The 16,276-nt window shown below is 52.8% G+C and overlaps 1 protein-coding gene across 3 annotated transcripts in view; it reads left to right on the top strand.

Moving 5' to 3' along the window:
* The first annotated feature begins 2,731 nt into the window (after window positions 1–2,731).
* ANKLE2 (ankyrin repeat and LEM domain containing 2) overlaps window positions 2,732–16,276 on the top strand; it is a 36,809-nt gene continuing 23,264 nt past the window's right edge. The window contains exons 1-4 of one of the 3 annotated variants that reach the window (XM_064379523.1): window positions 3,324–4,267; window positions 6,395–6,513; window positions 9,164–9,613; window positions 13,781–13,987. In XM_064379523.1, coding sequence (XP_064235593.1) covers window positions 9,169–9,613; window positions 13,781–13,987 — 652 coding nt within the window. In that variant the 5' untranslated portion in view covers window positions 3,324–4,267; window positions 6,395–6,513; window positions 9,164–9,168. Of the gene's footprint in view, window positions 2,913–3,323; window positions 4,268–5,933; window positions 6,514–9,163; window positions 9,614–13,780; window positions 13,988–16,276 lie in introns of those variants that run through there. The other 2 variants (XM_064379521.1, XM_064379522.1) reach the window with 2 other exon arrangements.

The raw sequence follows: 16,276 nt of genomic DNA on the forward strand, positions 1-16,276 counted from the left end.
CTCCTTGAGAAAGCTCCTCATGCCCCTTTCCATGTAACCACCCCAGTTAGAGTCAGCGGCCGTTCTGAGTTCTCTCACCATTAGCTTTCCTGTTCTTAAGACATAAATGGCAGCTGGATGGGATGGCTCATGTTTGTAATCCCAGCACTTTGGGAGGCCGGGTGGGGAGGGAGGGGTGCATCGCCAGAGGTCTGGAGTTGGAGACCAGCCCGGCCAACATGGCAAAACCCTGTCTCTACTCAAAATACAAAAATTAGCCAGGCGTGGTGGCATGCACCTATAATCCCAGCTACCTGGGAGGCTGAGGTGAGAGAATCAATTTAACCCCAGGGGAGCAGAGGTTGCAGTGAGCTGAGATCGCACCACTGCACTCCAGCCTGGGAGACACAGAGACTCCATCTCAAAAAAAAAAAAAGAAAAAAGAAAAAACCAAATGGAATTGTATAGTAGGCATTCTTTTATGTTTGGTTTCTTTTGCATGGTGTGTTTTTGAGATTCAGTCATGTTGTTCCTGAATAGTATATGACTGTGATAATGATCGCATGTGCCTATGACAATTTCACAATTTGTCTATTTCCCTACTGACATTCTTTTGGGGTGTTCCCAGTGTCAGGATACCATATTTCGAACAAAGCTGCTGTGAACAAATCTGTGGATTTCCAAGTGCGTTGCTCTAGGGTAAGTCCCTAGGGCTGCACTGCCGTGAACAGATCCCTGTGGATTTCCAAGTGCGTTGCTCTAGGGTGAATCCCTCGGGCTGCACTGCCGTGAACAGATCCCTGTGGATTTCCAAGTGCGTTGCTCTAGGGTGAATCCCTCGGGCTGCACTGCCGTGAACAGATCCCTGTGGATTTCCAAGTGCGTTGCTCTAGGGTGAATCCCTCGGGCTGCACTGCCGTGAACAGATCCCTGTGGATTTCCAAGTGCGTTGCTCTAGGGTGAATCCCTAGGGCTGCACTGCCGTGAACAGATCCCTGTGGATTTCCAAGTGCGTTGCTCTAGGGTAAGTCCCTAGGGCTGCACTGCCGTGAACAGATCCCTGTGGATTTCCAAGTGCGTTGCTCTAGGGTGAATCCCTCGGGCTGCACTGCCGTGAACAGATCCCTGTGGATTTCCAAGTGCGTTGCTCTAGGGTGAATCCCTCGGGCTGCACTGCCGTGAACAGATCCCTGTGGATTTCCAAGTGCGTTGCTCTAGGGTGAATCCCTCGGGCTGCACTGCCGTGAACAGATCCCTGTGGATTTCCAAGTGCATTGCTCTAGGGTGAATCCCTAGGGCTGCACTGCCGTGAACAGATCTCTGTGGATTTCCAAGTGCGTTGCTCTAGGGTAAGTCCCTAGGGCTCCACTGCCGTGAACAGATCCCTGTGGATTTCCAAGTGCGTTGCTCTAGGGTGAATCCCTAGGGCTGCACTGCCGTGCCATTGGAAGGTTGTCTTAGTCCATTTAGTCCGCTCTGGCTCCTCTAATCAAATACTGTAAACTGGGGAGCTTACGATTAGCAGAACCCTCTCAGTTCTGCAGGCGTGGAAATGCAAGATCAGGTGCCCGCGGGTTGAGCAGGTGGCGAGGGCCCACTTCTAGTGTATCGATGGGGCCTTCCTGAGTCTCGCTCTGTCCCCAAGCTGGAGTGCAGTGGCGCGATGTTGGCTCACTGCAACCTCCGCCTCCCGCGTTCAAGCGATTCTCCTGCCTCAGCCTCCCAAGTAGCTGGGATTACGAGCGCGTGCCACCGCACCGGGCTAATTTTTGTATTTTTAGTAGAGACGGGGTTTCGCCATGTTGACCAGGCTGGTCTCGAACTCCTGACCTCAGGTGATCCGCCCGCCTCGGCCTCCCAAAGTGTTGCGGTTAGAAGGTTTACATACAGTAAATACCCTCCTCCACCTTTTTTCAAGACAGGGTCTATTAGGTTGGTGCAAAAGTAACTGCGGCTTTTGCCATGACTTTAAAAATATTTGCCCAGGCTGGTCTCGAACTCCTAGGCCCAGGTGATCCGCCCGCCTGGCCTCCCAAGGCGCTAGGACTCCGCACGTGGCCGCCGCGCCCGGCCATATCCACGCTTTGGACTGCGCGCGTCAAGGCAGCTGGGTGAAGAAACGGAAACGGGAAGCTCCTGCCGATTCGCGTGAAAGTGAGAGGCGCCGCCTCACTCCTGCCCCGGGACTGGGCGGCGGCCACAAGCGGTCCTCGGGCTCGGAGCACACGAACCTGGCGGCCGCACGCCCGGAAAGCCGCTCCGCTCTCGGAGCCACGGAGCGCCGCAGGGAGGCCAGGCCCAGGCCCGGGAGGCAGTGGGGAACCACCGCCCCACGTCCGTCCTAGCCCCGGCGGCCTCCCCGGGCCCGCCCCCGCCCCCGCCCCCGCCCCGCCCCGCCCCGCCCCGCCCCGCCCCCGCCCCGCCCCCGCCCCCGCCCCCGCCCGCACCCGCATCTTCCGCTCCGCGCGCCGCGCCCGTCCCAGGACCCCGCGTCGGGCTGCCCGCGACCCGCCTGCCACGCCCGCCCGTGCGCTCGCCCGTCCCCGCCCGCTTGGGGCCCGGGGCCGGGGGCCTCGCCCTAGCTGGGCCTCCGTGAGCGGGGCCGCCGTCCGTGTCCCCGCGCCGCCCCGGCCGTCCCGGCCGCCCCGAGCGCGGCGCCGTCAGGCAGGGCGCGGGCAGCCCGGCGCGGGGTCCTGGGACGGGCGCGGCGCGGGGCGCGGGCTCTTAGGCGGCTGTGGCCCGGGTGGCTGCGATGCTGTGGCCGCGGCTGGCGGCGGCCGAGTGGGCGGCGCTGGCCTGGGAGCTGCTGGGCGCCTCGGTGCTGCTGATCGCGGTGCGCTGGCTGGTGCGGCGGCTGGGCCCGCGGCCGGGGGGCCTGGGCCGCAGCGGGACCCCCGTCACTCCGCCGCGCGCGGCCGCGGGCTCCGCCTCAGGTAAGGCCCGGGCGGTCGCTGGGCCCCGGCACCCCGGCCCGTCCCCCGCCCCGACCCCGTCCCCTGGCCCCGACCCGGCCGCGCTCCTCGGGCTCCCGGCGCCGGCAGCAGTTGAGCGCGGCGCGAGACGCCCGGGGCCTGGCAGGAGGGTGGCCGGCCCGCGGCCGCTCGGGAAGGGCCATTCCGACCGCGGAAAGGGCAGTCGGGGGGCCCCGGCTTCCCGGGGCGGGGTCCGGGGGTCGGAAGCAGCCTCGGGGAGGGCTGCGAGGCGGCAGCGCGTCCGGGGCCAGGCGGCGGCGGCGGGGCTCGGCGAGGCGTTGGCGTAGACGCTTGCGGTGGCGGGTGGAGACGCGGGAGGGGCGGCTCGGGTGGGGCGGCCGGGGAGGAGGCCCCCGCGTCCCGGGTGTGTTTGGAGGGTGAAGCCTCCGCAGTTACTCGCCATTGAGCATAAGGTAGAGGCGTAAAGGCGAGTGCGGCTGAGGACGCGGAGACGGGGGTATTCACTGCTTTGGGGCAGGCTGTCGGGTCTGCGGGTGGAGATCGGAAGTGGGTCTGGGTCATTTTAAGTTTGAGGTAACTGCGATGCTGTGTATATTACTCCGTTTCCATTCCCTTTTCCCGGCGTACAACCCCTAAAGTCCCTGGAACCTCCAAACTGATGTCCTTTGTAGGCTGAGCGAACTGGTGGCTGGTCGCAGGAAAGACCAAGGCAGGGTTAGAGGTTTTGGGGACTTTCAGTCCCACCCGCGACCTCCGGGGACGGGAGACGGGCTGAAGGTTGAGCTGATGAATCATGCCTGTGAAATGAAGTTTCTGTAAAAACCCGAAAGGGCTGCGTTCAGGGAGCTTCCACATAGCACGTGGGGGTTCCTGGGGGCGGTGCCCGAGAGGCCCTGAATCTCCAAGCCCTTTCCCCTAATTTTCCCTCACGCATCTCTTCCCCTGTATTTGTAACCCTTTATGCTATGCTGATAAGTGTAAGTAAATAAGACGTGTCTCTGAGTTCGGGAGCCACTCTAGCAAATTAACGGAACTGGAGAAGGGGATTGTGGGGACCCCAGTTGTGGTCCGTCAGAAGCGCAAGTCAAACAGCCTTGGCACTGGGAGTCGGGGGCAGTCTTGTGGGGCTGAGCCCTTAACCTGTGGGGTGTGAGGGTATCTCCAGGAAGATGCTGTCAGAAGAGATTGCTGAATTAGGATGGCGCTGCACAGACCCCACCCAGCCTGTGTCCACAGCAGAACCGACCACCTGCGTGATGCGTGGGGAGAAAACCCCGACATATCTCGCGTCTGAAGCATGGTGCCAGAGTCTACTGGGGGACGCTGAGTGTGTTTTCACTCTGAATTGTCAGACTGTGAGTTGCTGGGGAGCAGTGCTTTCTGATGATTGAGTGGGGATTCCTGTACGATCGTGTGAGTTTGTGTTCGGGCCCTACCACTTATTATTTATTTATTTATTTATTTATTTTTGAGACGGAGTCTCGCTCTGTCGCCCAGGCTGGAGTGCAGTGGTGCGACTTGACTCACTACAGCCTCCATCTCCAGGTCTCAAGTGATTCTCCTGCCTCAGGCTCCCGAGTAGCTGGGACTATAGGCGCCTGCCACCACATCCGGTTAATTTTTGTAATTTTAGTAGAAACGGGGTTTCACCATGTTGGCCAGGCTGGTCTCAAACTCCTGACCTCAGGTGATCCTCCCGCCTCGGCCTCCCAAAGTGCTGGGATTACGGGCGTGAGCCACCACGCCGGCCTTACCACGTATTGCTGTGGGCTTAACGTGTCTGTTTTTAGCCTGCTGGATTAGGAACAGGGATGACGATAGTGCCTGGGCAGTAGGATACTTCGGGAGCTGGGCAAGTGCAGCACTTGGTATGTGTGAAGAAGCACTGAGCGCCCTCTGCTGTCAGCAGTGGCATCATCCAAGCAGTGCTCTGGACCAGCTGGCTGAGGGTGAGACTGGTGTTCCGAGAATGGCTGAAGTAGAAAACACTGATACTACCACGAGTCAGCAGAGATGTAGAGAAACTGGGTCTCATGCATTGCGGGTGGGGGTGGTAAGTGGTGCAGCTACTCTGGAAGTCAGCCTGGCAGGTTTCTAGGAAGTTAAACCTGCCCTGCATTCCTGAGCTTTTAGGCAAATTAAAACTATTTTCACACAAAAACCCATGTTTGATGTTCATAGCCACTCTATTTGTAATTGCCAGAAAGTGAAGTAACCCAAATGTCCCTCTGGGGTGAATGGTTAAACGCACAGGTTGATGCCACAGGTGCCACTCCCCAGCCGTCCACTCTGCCACGTGGTGGATCTAAAGGGCATTATGCTCAATGGGAAAAGCCAATCTCAAAAGCTGTGTACTGTAAGATTCCATTTCTGTAACATTCTTAAAATGACACACTTGTGGGATAGAACAAATTCGTGGTTGCCAGAGGCTGGGGGTCGTGGGAGAGATGGGACTTGTCTCTAGAGCAGCAGAGGGAGGTCTTTGTGGCAGTGGATCCATTTTGTATTTGATTGTTACAGTGGTTAACACAAGTCTGTACATGCGATAAACTGCCATAGAATTATACACAGACACCTACACAGAGGCCTGCGGGGACTGGCGAGGTCCGAGGATGTTGTGTTGTGCTAGTGCCAGTTTCTTGGTTTTGGTAGCGTTTTAGTTACATAAGATGTCAACCACTGGGGGAAGCTGGGTGGTGGGCCCACAGGATCTCTCTGTTCAATTTTTGCAACATTTAGATGTTATAGACTTAGGTCTGTAATTATTGCAAAATGAGAATTTAAATCCCATGGGTCAGGCAGGGTGGCTGACACCTGTAATCCTAAACTTTTGGGAGGCCGAGGCAGGTGGATTGCCTGAGCGCAGGATTTTGAGACCAACCTGGGCAACACAGTAACACCTGTCTCTACTAAAATAGAAAAAATTAGCCGGGTGTGGTGGCGAGTGCCTATAGTCCCAGCTACTCGGGAGGCTGAGGCAGGAGAATCGCTTGAACCTGAAAGAGGGAGGTTGCAGTCGAGATCGTACCACTGTAGTCCAGCCTGGGTGACAGAGAGAGACTCCGTCTCAAAAAAGAAAAGAAAAAGAAATCCTGTGTATCAGGGCTTACATTCCCCAAATGCTAATGTCTTACCTAATCACACTGCAGATGTGCAAACCAGGAAATAACATTAACGGATGGCCTGGCACGGTGATTCACGCGCCACCTTGTCCGGCTAATGTTTGTATTTTTAGTAGAGGCACGGTTTTACTGTGTTGGCCAGGCTGGTTTCAAACTCCTGATCTCAAGTGATGCACCAGCCTCGGCCTCCCAAAGTGCTGCGATTACAGGTGTGAGCCACTGCGCCTGGTTTTATTTATTTCTTGAGTATGTAAATCATGAACGTGATTTGAAAAGTCAGAACCCCGTAGAAACTTAAATCCAGAAGTATTACTCCCCCGGTCCCTTCTTCTTCTTCTTCTTTTTTTTTTTTTGAGACAGGGTCTGATTCTGTCACCCGGGATGAACTGCAGGGGTGCTGTCTCGGCTCACTGTGGCCTCCATCTCCTAGGCTCAAGTGATCCTCCTGGCTTAGCCCCCCTGAGTAGCTGGGACCACAGGTACGCACCACTGCTCGGCTAATTTTTTGGGTAGAGACGGGGTTTTACTATGTTGCCCACCCAGGCTGGTCTCAAACTTCTGAACTCCAGTGATCTGCCCAGCTCGGCCTCCCACAGTGCTGGAATGACAGGCTTGTGCCACAGCGCCCGCCCATCTCTTGTGCTCCATTTGTTTTATTCCGTTCTTGCCATCTGGTTCCCACCCAGTTTGTGCACAACACATGAACGGACGTTTGCATTTTGTATGAAGAGTGCTAGTAACAGCATACGTGTTTGTTTTCATTCAGGCCGACTTGAACACGTTATGTGCTTACTCTGAAAGGTTGGTAAGTTTGTATCCCTCGACACGGCACAGCAGCAGCTGCTGACGTTCACGGTCATTTCTCCGTGCCAGGCACAGTGTCATAGACCTCCTGCATCAATTTATACAGTTTTCACTGTGCCCTAAGGAGGACAGCTATGAGTATGTCCACTTTATTTATTTATGTTATTTTTTTGAGATGGAATCTCACTCTGTCACCGAGGCTGGAGTGCGGTGGTGTGATCTCGGCTCACTGTAGCCTTCGCCTCCCGGGTTCAAGTGATTCTCCGCCTCAGCCTCCCAAGTAGCTGGGACTACAGGCACCCGCCACCACGCCTGGCTAATTTTTTGTATGTTTAGTAGAGATGGGGTTTCGCCTTGTTTGCCAGGATGCTCTCAAGCATCTGACCTCAGGTGATTCGCCCTCCTTGCCTTCCCAAAGTGTTGGGATTACAGGCGTGAGCCACCGTGCCCGGCAAGTATGTCCATTTTATAGATGAGGAAACCGAGGTCTAAAGTTTTAAGTAACTTGGCTAAGCCTGCACAGTGATGTCATATAATGTACTTTTTCTATTTAGGGCTTGCTTGGTTGCAGGGACAAAACGTCCCTCCAGTTAGCTCACGTTAAAAAGGTGACATTAGACTGCGTGCGTCGGCTCACGCCTGTAATCCCAACACTTTGGGAGGCCGAGGTGGATGGATCACCTGAGATCAGGAGTTGGAGACTAACCTGGCCAACATGGTGAAACCCTCTCTCTACTAAAAATACCAAAATTAGCCAGTCATGATGGTGGGTGCCTATAATCCCAGCTATTCGGGAGGCCGAGGCAGGAGAATTGCTTGAACCCAAGAGGTGGAGGTTGCAGTGAGCCGAGATTCCGCAACTACACTGAGTGGCAGAGTGAGACTCTGTCTCAGCAAAAACCCAAAATAGGTGACGTTAGAGTAAGGACAGAATTTGTATGAAAGTGGAATACTGCCTGGGACTGAGACAGATCCTCTCTGTTTATTCATAATGATTCTCCACTTGCCCCCAGCCCTTAAACTGTGCCCTGCACGTGGCTTTGACCTACTGTGTGCCTGCTCCACTGGAGATTGCTACAGCCCTTCACAGCAGTTCCTCAGCACCACACTGTCTCTGCGTAGAGAACCTGGTGACATGCTTAATGCCTGGGCAGAATCTTGGGGTCACTAGGTTCCCCCTCCAGGGTCTTTGGCAGATTCATTCATTGTTGGAAAGGCCATCCCCTCTGCCAATAAGTAACAGCATTTTAAAAATTTTCTTGGCTGGGTGCGGTGGCTCACGCCTGTAATCCCAGCACTTTGGGAAGCCAAGGCGGGTGGATCACGAGGTCAAGAAGACTGAGACCATCCTGACCAGCATGGTGGAACCCTATCTCTACTAAAAATACAAAAATTAGCTGGGCGTGGTAGCGTGCGCCTGTAGTCCCAGCTACTCGGGAAGCTAGGCAGAATTGCTTGAACTCGGGAGGTGGAGGTTGCAGTGAGCCGAAATCGCGCCACTGCACTCCAGCCTGGCGCCTGATGACAGAGTGAGACTCTGTCTCAAAAAAAAAAATTTTTTTTTTTGGAATTGTGCAGGTTGGGGGTTGGCATCATAAAAATGTTTTTTGCTGGGTGTGGTGGCTCACGCCTCTAATCCCAGCACTTTGGGAGGCGGAGGCGGGTGGATCACTTGAGGTCAGGAGTTTGAGACCAGCCTGGCCAACATGGTGAAATCCCGTCTCTACTAAAAATACAAAAATTAGCAGGGCATGGTGGTACACACCTGTAATCTCAGTTACTCGGGCGCTGAGGCAGAATTGCTTGAACTGGGGAGGTGGAGGTTGCAGTGAACCAAGGTCCCGCCACTGCACTCCAGCCTAGGCGACAGAGTGAGACTCCGTCTTAAAAAATAAAAGAAAGAATGTTTTTTTTCCTTAAGAGATGGAGTTTTGCTCTTGTTGCCCAAGCTGGAATGCAGTGGTGCGATCTCAGCTCACTGCAACCTCTGCCTCCGAGGTTCAAGTGATTCTCCTGCCTCAGCCTCCCAAGTAGCTGGGACTAAAGGCACGTGCCACTGCACCCGGCTAACTTTTTGTATTTTTAGTAGAGTTGGGGTTTCACCGTGTTAGCCAGGATCGTCTCTATCTCCTGACCTCGTGATCTGCCCACCTTGGCCTCCCAAAGTACTAGGATTACAGGCTTGAGCCACCACGCCTGGCTGAAAACTTTTTGATGGAATACACAGAAATCGATACAATAATAATGAACCCTCATGCCCGTCACCAGCTTTAGCACGTGCTGGTATTTTGTGACTCTGTTTGACATTTGTTGTCTTGGCCCTAGGTGAAATGACAATGGATACCGTCTTGGCTCAATTGAAACTTCTGAATCCAGATGACCTTAGAGAGGAAATCATCAAAGCTGGATTGAAATGTGGACCTATTACATCAACTACAAGGTTTATTTTTGAGAAAAAATTGGCTCAGGCTTTACTGGAGCAAGGAGGAAGGCTGCCTTCTTTTGACCACCAAGAGGCAGCTGCCATAGCTCTCGGCCAGGACACACAAAGGATTTTGAAGTCAGCTGAAGGGAACCCAACAGATCAGGCTGGTTTTTCTGAAGACAGAGATTTTGGTTACAGTGTGGGCCTGAATCCTCCAGAGGAGGAAGCTGTGACGTCCAAGACCTGCTCGTTGCCCCCCAGCACCCCCAGAGCTGGAGCGACCGAGTCTACGGAGCCTTCTCTGTACTATGGGGTGTGTCCAGTGTATGAGGACGTCCCAGCGAGAAATGGTAATGGGACCGTTGACTAGTATTTCCTTACATGGGTAGCACACATAGGGGGTGCAGGATGAGGTTTCAAGATGGAAAAATACAGGTTAAAAAGAGAAAAAATCCAGTTACCATAATCTCTTCATCCCAGTCAACCACTGTTAACATTTTTATATAGAACTTTTCTGAAATATTTGTGAATCTATGTAAGAACTTTTTTTTTTTTTTAAAGACGGAGTCTCCCTTTGTTGTCCAGGCTGGAGTACAGAGATATGATCTCAGCTCAAGCAGTTCTTCTGCCTCAGCCTCCCGAGTAGCTGGGACTACAGGCATGTGCCACCACGCCTGGTGAATTTTTATATTTCAGTAGAGACGAGGTTTCACCATTTGGCCAGGCTGGTCTCGAACTCCTGACCTCATGACCCACCCGCCTCAGTCTCCCAAAGTGCTGGGATTACAGGCATGAGCCACCGCGCGCGGCTCTACATGAGAACTTTTAAAGTGGGTTAGGTAAATTGGATTCTATGAGATGTACTGGACTTAGAGATATTAATATTCATATTAACTGGCTGCTGCTGTTGGCTGGGAACTTTGTTCTCTCTCCCTTTTTAAAATTCATTGTGACCTGAACACCTTTTATGTTAATGAATGCAAATGGCCAATGATTGTATAAGTAATTTTCAGCATCAAAGAATCGTAATTTTATTGTTTTTATTTATTCATTTATCTGAGACAGGGTCTCACTTTGTCATCTAGGCTGCAACGCAGTGGTGCAGTCATGGCTTACTGCAGAGGGTTCCGGTGATCCTCCCAACTCAGCCTCCTTAGTAGCTGGGACCACAGGCATGCGGCCACTACACCCAGCTAATTTTTGTCTTTTTCATAGAGATAGGGTTTCGCCATGTTGCCCAGGCTGCTCTTGAACTCCTGGCCTCGAGCAATCCACCCATCTTGGCCTCCCAAACTGCCAAGATTATAGGCACACACCACCACGCCTAGCTAATTGGGTTGTTTTTTTTTTTTTTGAGACTGGGGTCTCACTCTCACCCAGGTTGGGGTGCAGTGGTGTGATCTCAACAACTCACTGCAACGTCTGCCTCCCAGGCTCAAGTAATCCTCCCACCTCAGCCTCCTGAGTAGCTGGGATCGCAGGCACCAGCCAGTGTGCTGGCCGTTTTTGTGTGTGTTTTTGGTAGAGACGAGGTTTCCCCATGTTGCCCAGGCTGGTCTCCAACTCCTGGGCTCAAGTGATCTGCCCACTGTGGCCTCCCAAAATGCTGGGATTACAGGCATGAGCCACCTAGCTAATTTAAATTTTTTTTTTTTGGAGATGAATGTTGCTCTTGTCCCCCAGGCTGGAGTGAAATGGTGCATTCTCAACTCACTGCAACCTCTGCTTACCAGGTTCAAGCCTCAGCCTCCTGAGTAGCTGGGATTACAGGCGCCTGCTACCACGCCTGGCTAATTTTTGTATTTTTAGTAGAGACGGGGTTTCACCATGTTGGCCAGAATGGTGGTGTTCTCTTGACCTCGTAATCTGCCCACCTGGGCGTGGTGGCTCACGCCTGTAATCCCAGCACTTTGGGAGGCCGAGGAGGGTGGATCACGAGGTCGAGATTGAGACCATCCTGGTCAATATGGTGAAACCCCGTCTCTACTAAAAATAGAAAAAAAATTAGCTGGGTGTGGTAGCGCACACCTGTAGTCCCAGCTACTGGGGAGGCTGAGGCAGGAGAATTGCTTGAACCTGGGAGGCGAAGGTTGTGGTGAGCTGAGATCACGCCACTGCACTCCAGCCTGGGTAACAAGAGCAAAACTCCGTCTCAAAAAAAAAAAAAAAGAATTATTATTACTGTGATGTCATTTGTGGTGATGTCTTCGAGTAGGAAATTGATGAAACACCATGAATAGAATGGAATATTACTCTTCCATAAGATTTTTTTTTTTTTGAGAGATGGCATCTTGCTATGTTGCCCAGGCTGGAGGGCAGTGGCTATTCACAGGTTCGATCCCACTGCTGATCAGCACGGGAGTTTTGACCTGCTCCGTGTTCGACCTGGGCTGGTTCACCCCTCCTTAGGCAAGCTGGTGGTCCCTCGCTCCCGGGAGGTCACCATATTGATGCAGACCTTAGTGCAGACACCCGATCGGCATAGTGCACTACAGCCCAGAACTCCTGGGCTCAAGCATCCTCCAGCCACAGCCTCCTGAGTAGCTGGGACTACAGGCACGCGCCACCGCACCCAGCTCCATAAAATCCTTTTTTTTTTTTTCACTGATAGAGCTTATAAATTTTTATTATTATTATTATTTTAGAGACAGGGTTTCACCTATTAGTCAGGCTGGTCTTGAACTCCTGACCTCATGATCCGCTTGCCTCTGCCTCCCAAAGTGCCTGGATTACAGGCGTGAGCCACCATGCCCGGCCTAGATGTTTTTAAAGAATATTTAGTGGCCGGGCGCGGTGGCTCACGTCTGTAATCCTGGCACTTTGGGAGGCAGAGGCAAGCGGATCATGAGGTCAGGAGTTCAAGACCAGCCTGACCAACATGGGGAAACCCTGTCTCTACTAAAATGCAAAAATCAGCTGAGCATGATCTGGCGGGCGCCTGTAATCCCAGCTACTCGGGAGGCTAAGACAGGAGAATCGCTTGAACCTGGGAGACGGTGGTTGCAGTGAGCTGAGATTGCGCCAATGCACTCCAGCCTGGGCAACAGAGCGAGACACTTTCTCAAGGGAAAAAAAAGGCATTCCTGTCTGGGCGAGGTGGTTCACGTCTGTAATCCCAGCACTTTGGGAGGGTGAGGTGGGTGGATCACCTGAGGTTAGGAGTTTAAAAGCAGCCTGTCCAACATGGTGAAACCCCGTCTCTAGTAAAAATACAAAAAATTAGTTGGGCATGGTGGTGAAGGTCTGTAATCTCAGCTACTCGGGAGGCTGAGGCAGGAGAATCGCTTGAATTTGGGAGGCGGAGGTTGCGGTGAGCCGAGATCACACCATTGCACTCCACCCTGGGTAACAGGAGCGAAACTCCATCTCCAAAAAAATTAAAAGGCATTTCCCATCCAAAATTATGTTTAAAATTCTCTTAATGTTCTTGGCTCACATCTTCATAGTTTTGTTTTGTTTTTAAGAGATGGGGTTTCACCTTGTTGGTCAGGCTGGTTTCGAACTCCTGACGTCAGGTGATCCACCCACTTCGGCCTCCCAGAGTGCTGGGATTACAGGTGTGAGCTGCTGCACTTTCATATTTTTTTTTTTTTAACTTGCCTTTCAATTATTTATTTATTCATGTTTTTGAAATGAAGTTTCGCTTTTATCGCCCAGGGTGTAGTGCAGTGGCGTGATCTCGGCTCACTGCAGCCTCTGCCTCCCAGGTTCAAGTGATTCTCCTGCCTCAGCTTCCCAAGTAGTTGGGGTTACAGCCATGCGGCACCACGCCCAGCTAATTTTTGTATTTTTAGTAGAGATGGGGTTTCACCATGTTGGCCAGGTTGGTCTTGAACTCCTGACCTCAGGTGATCCTCCCGCCTCGGCCTCCCAAAGTTTTGGGATTACAGGTGTGAGCCACAGTCCGTGGCCTCAATTATTTTTCATTAGATCTTTATACGAAATTTTTTTTTTTTTTTTTTTTTTTTTGAGATGGAGTTTCGCTCTTGTTACCCAGGCTGGAGTGCAATGGCGCGATCTCAGCTCACCGCAACCTCCGCCTCCTGGGTTCAGGCAATTCTCCTGCCTCAGCCTCCTGAGTAGCTGGGATTACAGGCACGCACTACCATGCCCAGCCAATTTTTTGTATTTTTTAGTAGAGACGAGGTTTCACCATGTTGACCAGGATGGTCTCGATCTCTTGACCTCGTGATCCACCCGCCTCGGCCTCCCAAAGTGCTGGGATTACAGGCGTGAGCCACCGCGCCTGGCGAAATTTATTTTTTAAGATAGAATCTTGGGATTTATAATTACATATGTGTCTGTAATATGTATCATGTTATTCACATGCATCTACACACGTGATCCAGCTTGTTTATTGTGTTATTTTGGCTAACTAAGGCCCTTTTTCTGCAGAATTAAAGATTGAACTAAGCCTGGCGACTGGGTAGCAGACATGTGAGCTGATGATGAAAGGCAGGGCGTGACCTGCTGCAGTCACTCGTTTCTGATTTTCATTTGTTACTTTTCCTACCCAGAAAGGATTCATGTTTACGAAAATAAAAAGGAAGCACTGCAAGCTGTCAAAATGATCAAAGGGTCCCGATTTAAAGCTTTTTCAACCAGAGAAGATGCTGAGAAATTTGCTAGAGGAATTTGTGATTATTTCCCTTCACCAAGCAAAACATCCTTACCACTTTCTCCTGTGAAAATAGCACCACTCTTTAGCAACGATGGGTCGAAAGGTAAATGATGCAGCAGTTCACATGTTTTATCCCACACTGTTTCGTGCCTTCTTTCCTCCTCTGTGGTAACTTGTTTTCTCCAGGAGGGTAGGGTCAGTGGGGTCTGAGCAGACCAGGAAGCCACTCTAGCTCGATGCTGATGTGCCAGTATTTAGCATCTTGACTGTGGAGAAGTGCTGAAAAGAACGCTGTGGCCCTTCCATCTGCCCTGTGTCTCTCCCTCCTGCCTGTTGGATTCTTTGTTCTTTTGTCTTTTTGTAAAGAGACAGGGTCTTGTTCTTTTGCCAGCCTGGAGTTCACTGTTATGCGCTCACTGCAGCCTTGAACTCCTGGGCTTAAGGAATCCTCATGCTTCGGCCTCCCAAGTAGCTAAGAAATAGGTGTGCACTGCCACACCCAGCTAATTTAATTTTTTTGTGGGGGTATGGAGTCTCGCTCTGTTGCCCAGGGTGGAGTGCAGTGGCATGATTTCAGCTCACTGCTGCCTGCAACCTCTGCCTCCCGGGTTCAAGCAATTCTCCTGCCTCAGCCTCTTGAGTAGTTGGGGTACAGGTGCACGCCACCATGCTCAGCTAATTTTTTGTATTTTTTAGTAGGATGGGGTTTCACTGTGTTAGGCTGGTCTTGAACTCCTGATCTTGTGATCTATCCACGTCAGCGTCCCAAAGTGCTGGGATTACAGGCGTGAGCCACCATGCTTGGCCATGGAATTTAAAAATGCTTTATGGAGACAGGGTTTTGCCACATTGCCCAGGCTGGTTGAATTGCTGGCATCAAGCAATCCTCCCATCTCAGCCTCCCAAAGTGCTGAGATTACAGGCGTGAGCCCCTGCGCCTAGCCTGGGGTCTTTTTTGATACTGAGATCAGTCTACTTCCCCACCTGAAGCTATACCTACCTCTAGGACTGGGACATCTGCACAATCAGGCTCATCTGTAGGAGCGTCCAGCCGGAAGTCTGACCCATACCCACCTCCCAGCTCAGAACGAGGGTTTTGTTTGAAGGCGCTCGTCACAGTCAGCGTGTTATAGATCATTGGCTTTCCCTTTTGTCTGGCCTCAGCTCCCCAGTGGAGCGTCTTCAGACAAAACCCTCGTTCTGAGCTGGGAGGTGGGTATGGGTCAGACTTCCAGCTGGACGCTCCTGCAGATGAGCCGGATTGTGCAGATGTCCCAGTCCTGGAAGGAGGTATAGCTTCAGGTGGGGAAGCTTCCTCAGAAGGAAATCACTTTAAAACGTAAATCAGGCCGGGCATGGTGACTCACACACCTGTAATCTCAGCACTTTGGGAGGCCAAGGCAGGTCAGGTCCTGCCTCCCGAGGTCAGGAGTTGGAGACCAGCCTGGCTAACATGGTGAAATCCCATCTCTACTAAAAATACAAAAATAAGCCGGGTGTGGTGGCGGCACCTGTAATCGCAGCTACTCAGGAGGCTGAGGCAGGAGAAGTGCTTGAACCTGGGAGGCAGAGGTTCCAGTGAGCTGAGATTGTGCCATTGCACTCCGGCCTGGGAGACAGAGTGAGACTCTATCTCAAAAAAAAACAGAAATCACTTATGGAGCACTCGGCCTTTGCAGGAGCGCTGTGCACAGTGGAGGTCTCCTGTGACTCGGCCTTTGCAGGAGCGCTGTGCACAGTGGAGGTCTCGTGTGACTCGGCCTTTGCAGGAGCGCTGTGCACACTGGAGGTCTCGTGTGACTCGGCCTTTGCAGGAACGCTGTGCACAGTGGAGGTCTCCTGTGACTCGGCCTTTGCAGGAGCGCTGTGCACAGTGGAGGTCTCGTGTGACTCGGCCTTTGCAGGAGCGCTGTGCACAGTGGAGGTCTCCTGTGACTCGGCCTTTGCAGGAACGCTGTGCACAGTGGAGGTCTCGTGTGACTCGGCCTTTGCAGGAGCGCTGTGCACACTGGAGGTCTCCTGTGACTCGGCCTTTGCAGGAACGCTGTGCACAGTGGAGGTCTCGTGTGACTCGGCCTTTGCAGGAGCGCTGTGCACAGTGGAGGACTCCTGTGACTCGGCCTTTGCAGGAGCGCTGTGCACAGTGGAGGTCTCCTGTGACTCGGCCTTTGCAGGAGCGCTGTGCACAGTGGAGGTCTCCTGTGACTCGGCCTTTGCAGGAACGCTGTGCATAGTGGAGGTGTCGTGTGACTCGGCCTTTGCAGGAGCGCTGTGCACAGTGGAGGTCTCCTGTGACTCGGCCTTTGCAGGAGCGCTGTGCACACTGGAGGTCTCGTGTGACTCGGCCTTTGCAGGAGCGCTGTGCATAGTGGGGGTCTCCTGTGACTCGGCC

This window comes from Aotus nancymaae, unplaced genomic scaffold (genome assembly GCF_030222135.1).
Source record: "Aotus nancymaae isolate 86718 unplaced genomic scaffold, 86718_ANA_hifiasm-v0.15.2.pri h1tg000021l, whole genome shotgun sequence".
In the NCBI taxonomy this organism is placed as follows: Eukaryota; Metazoa; Chordata; class Mammalia; order Primates; family Aotidae; genus Aotus; species Aotus nancymaae.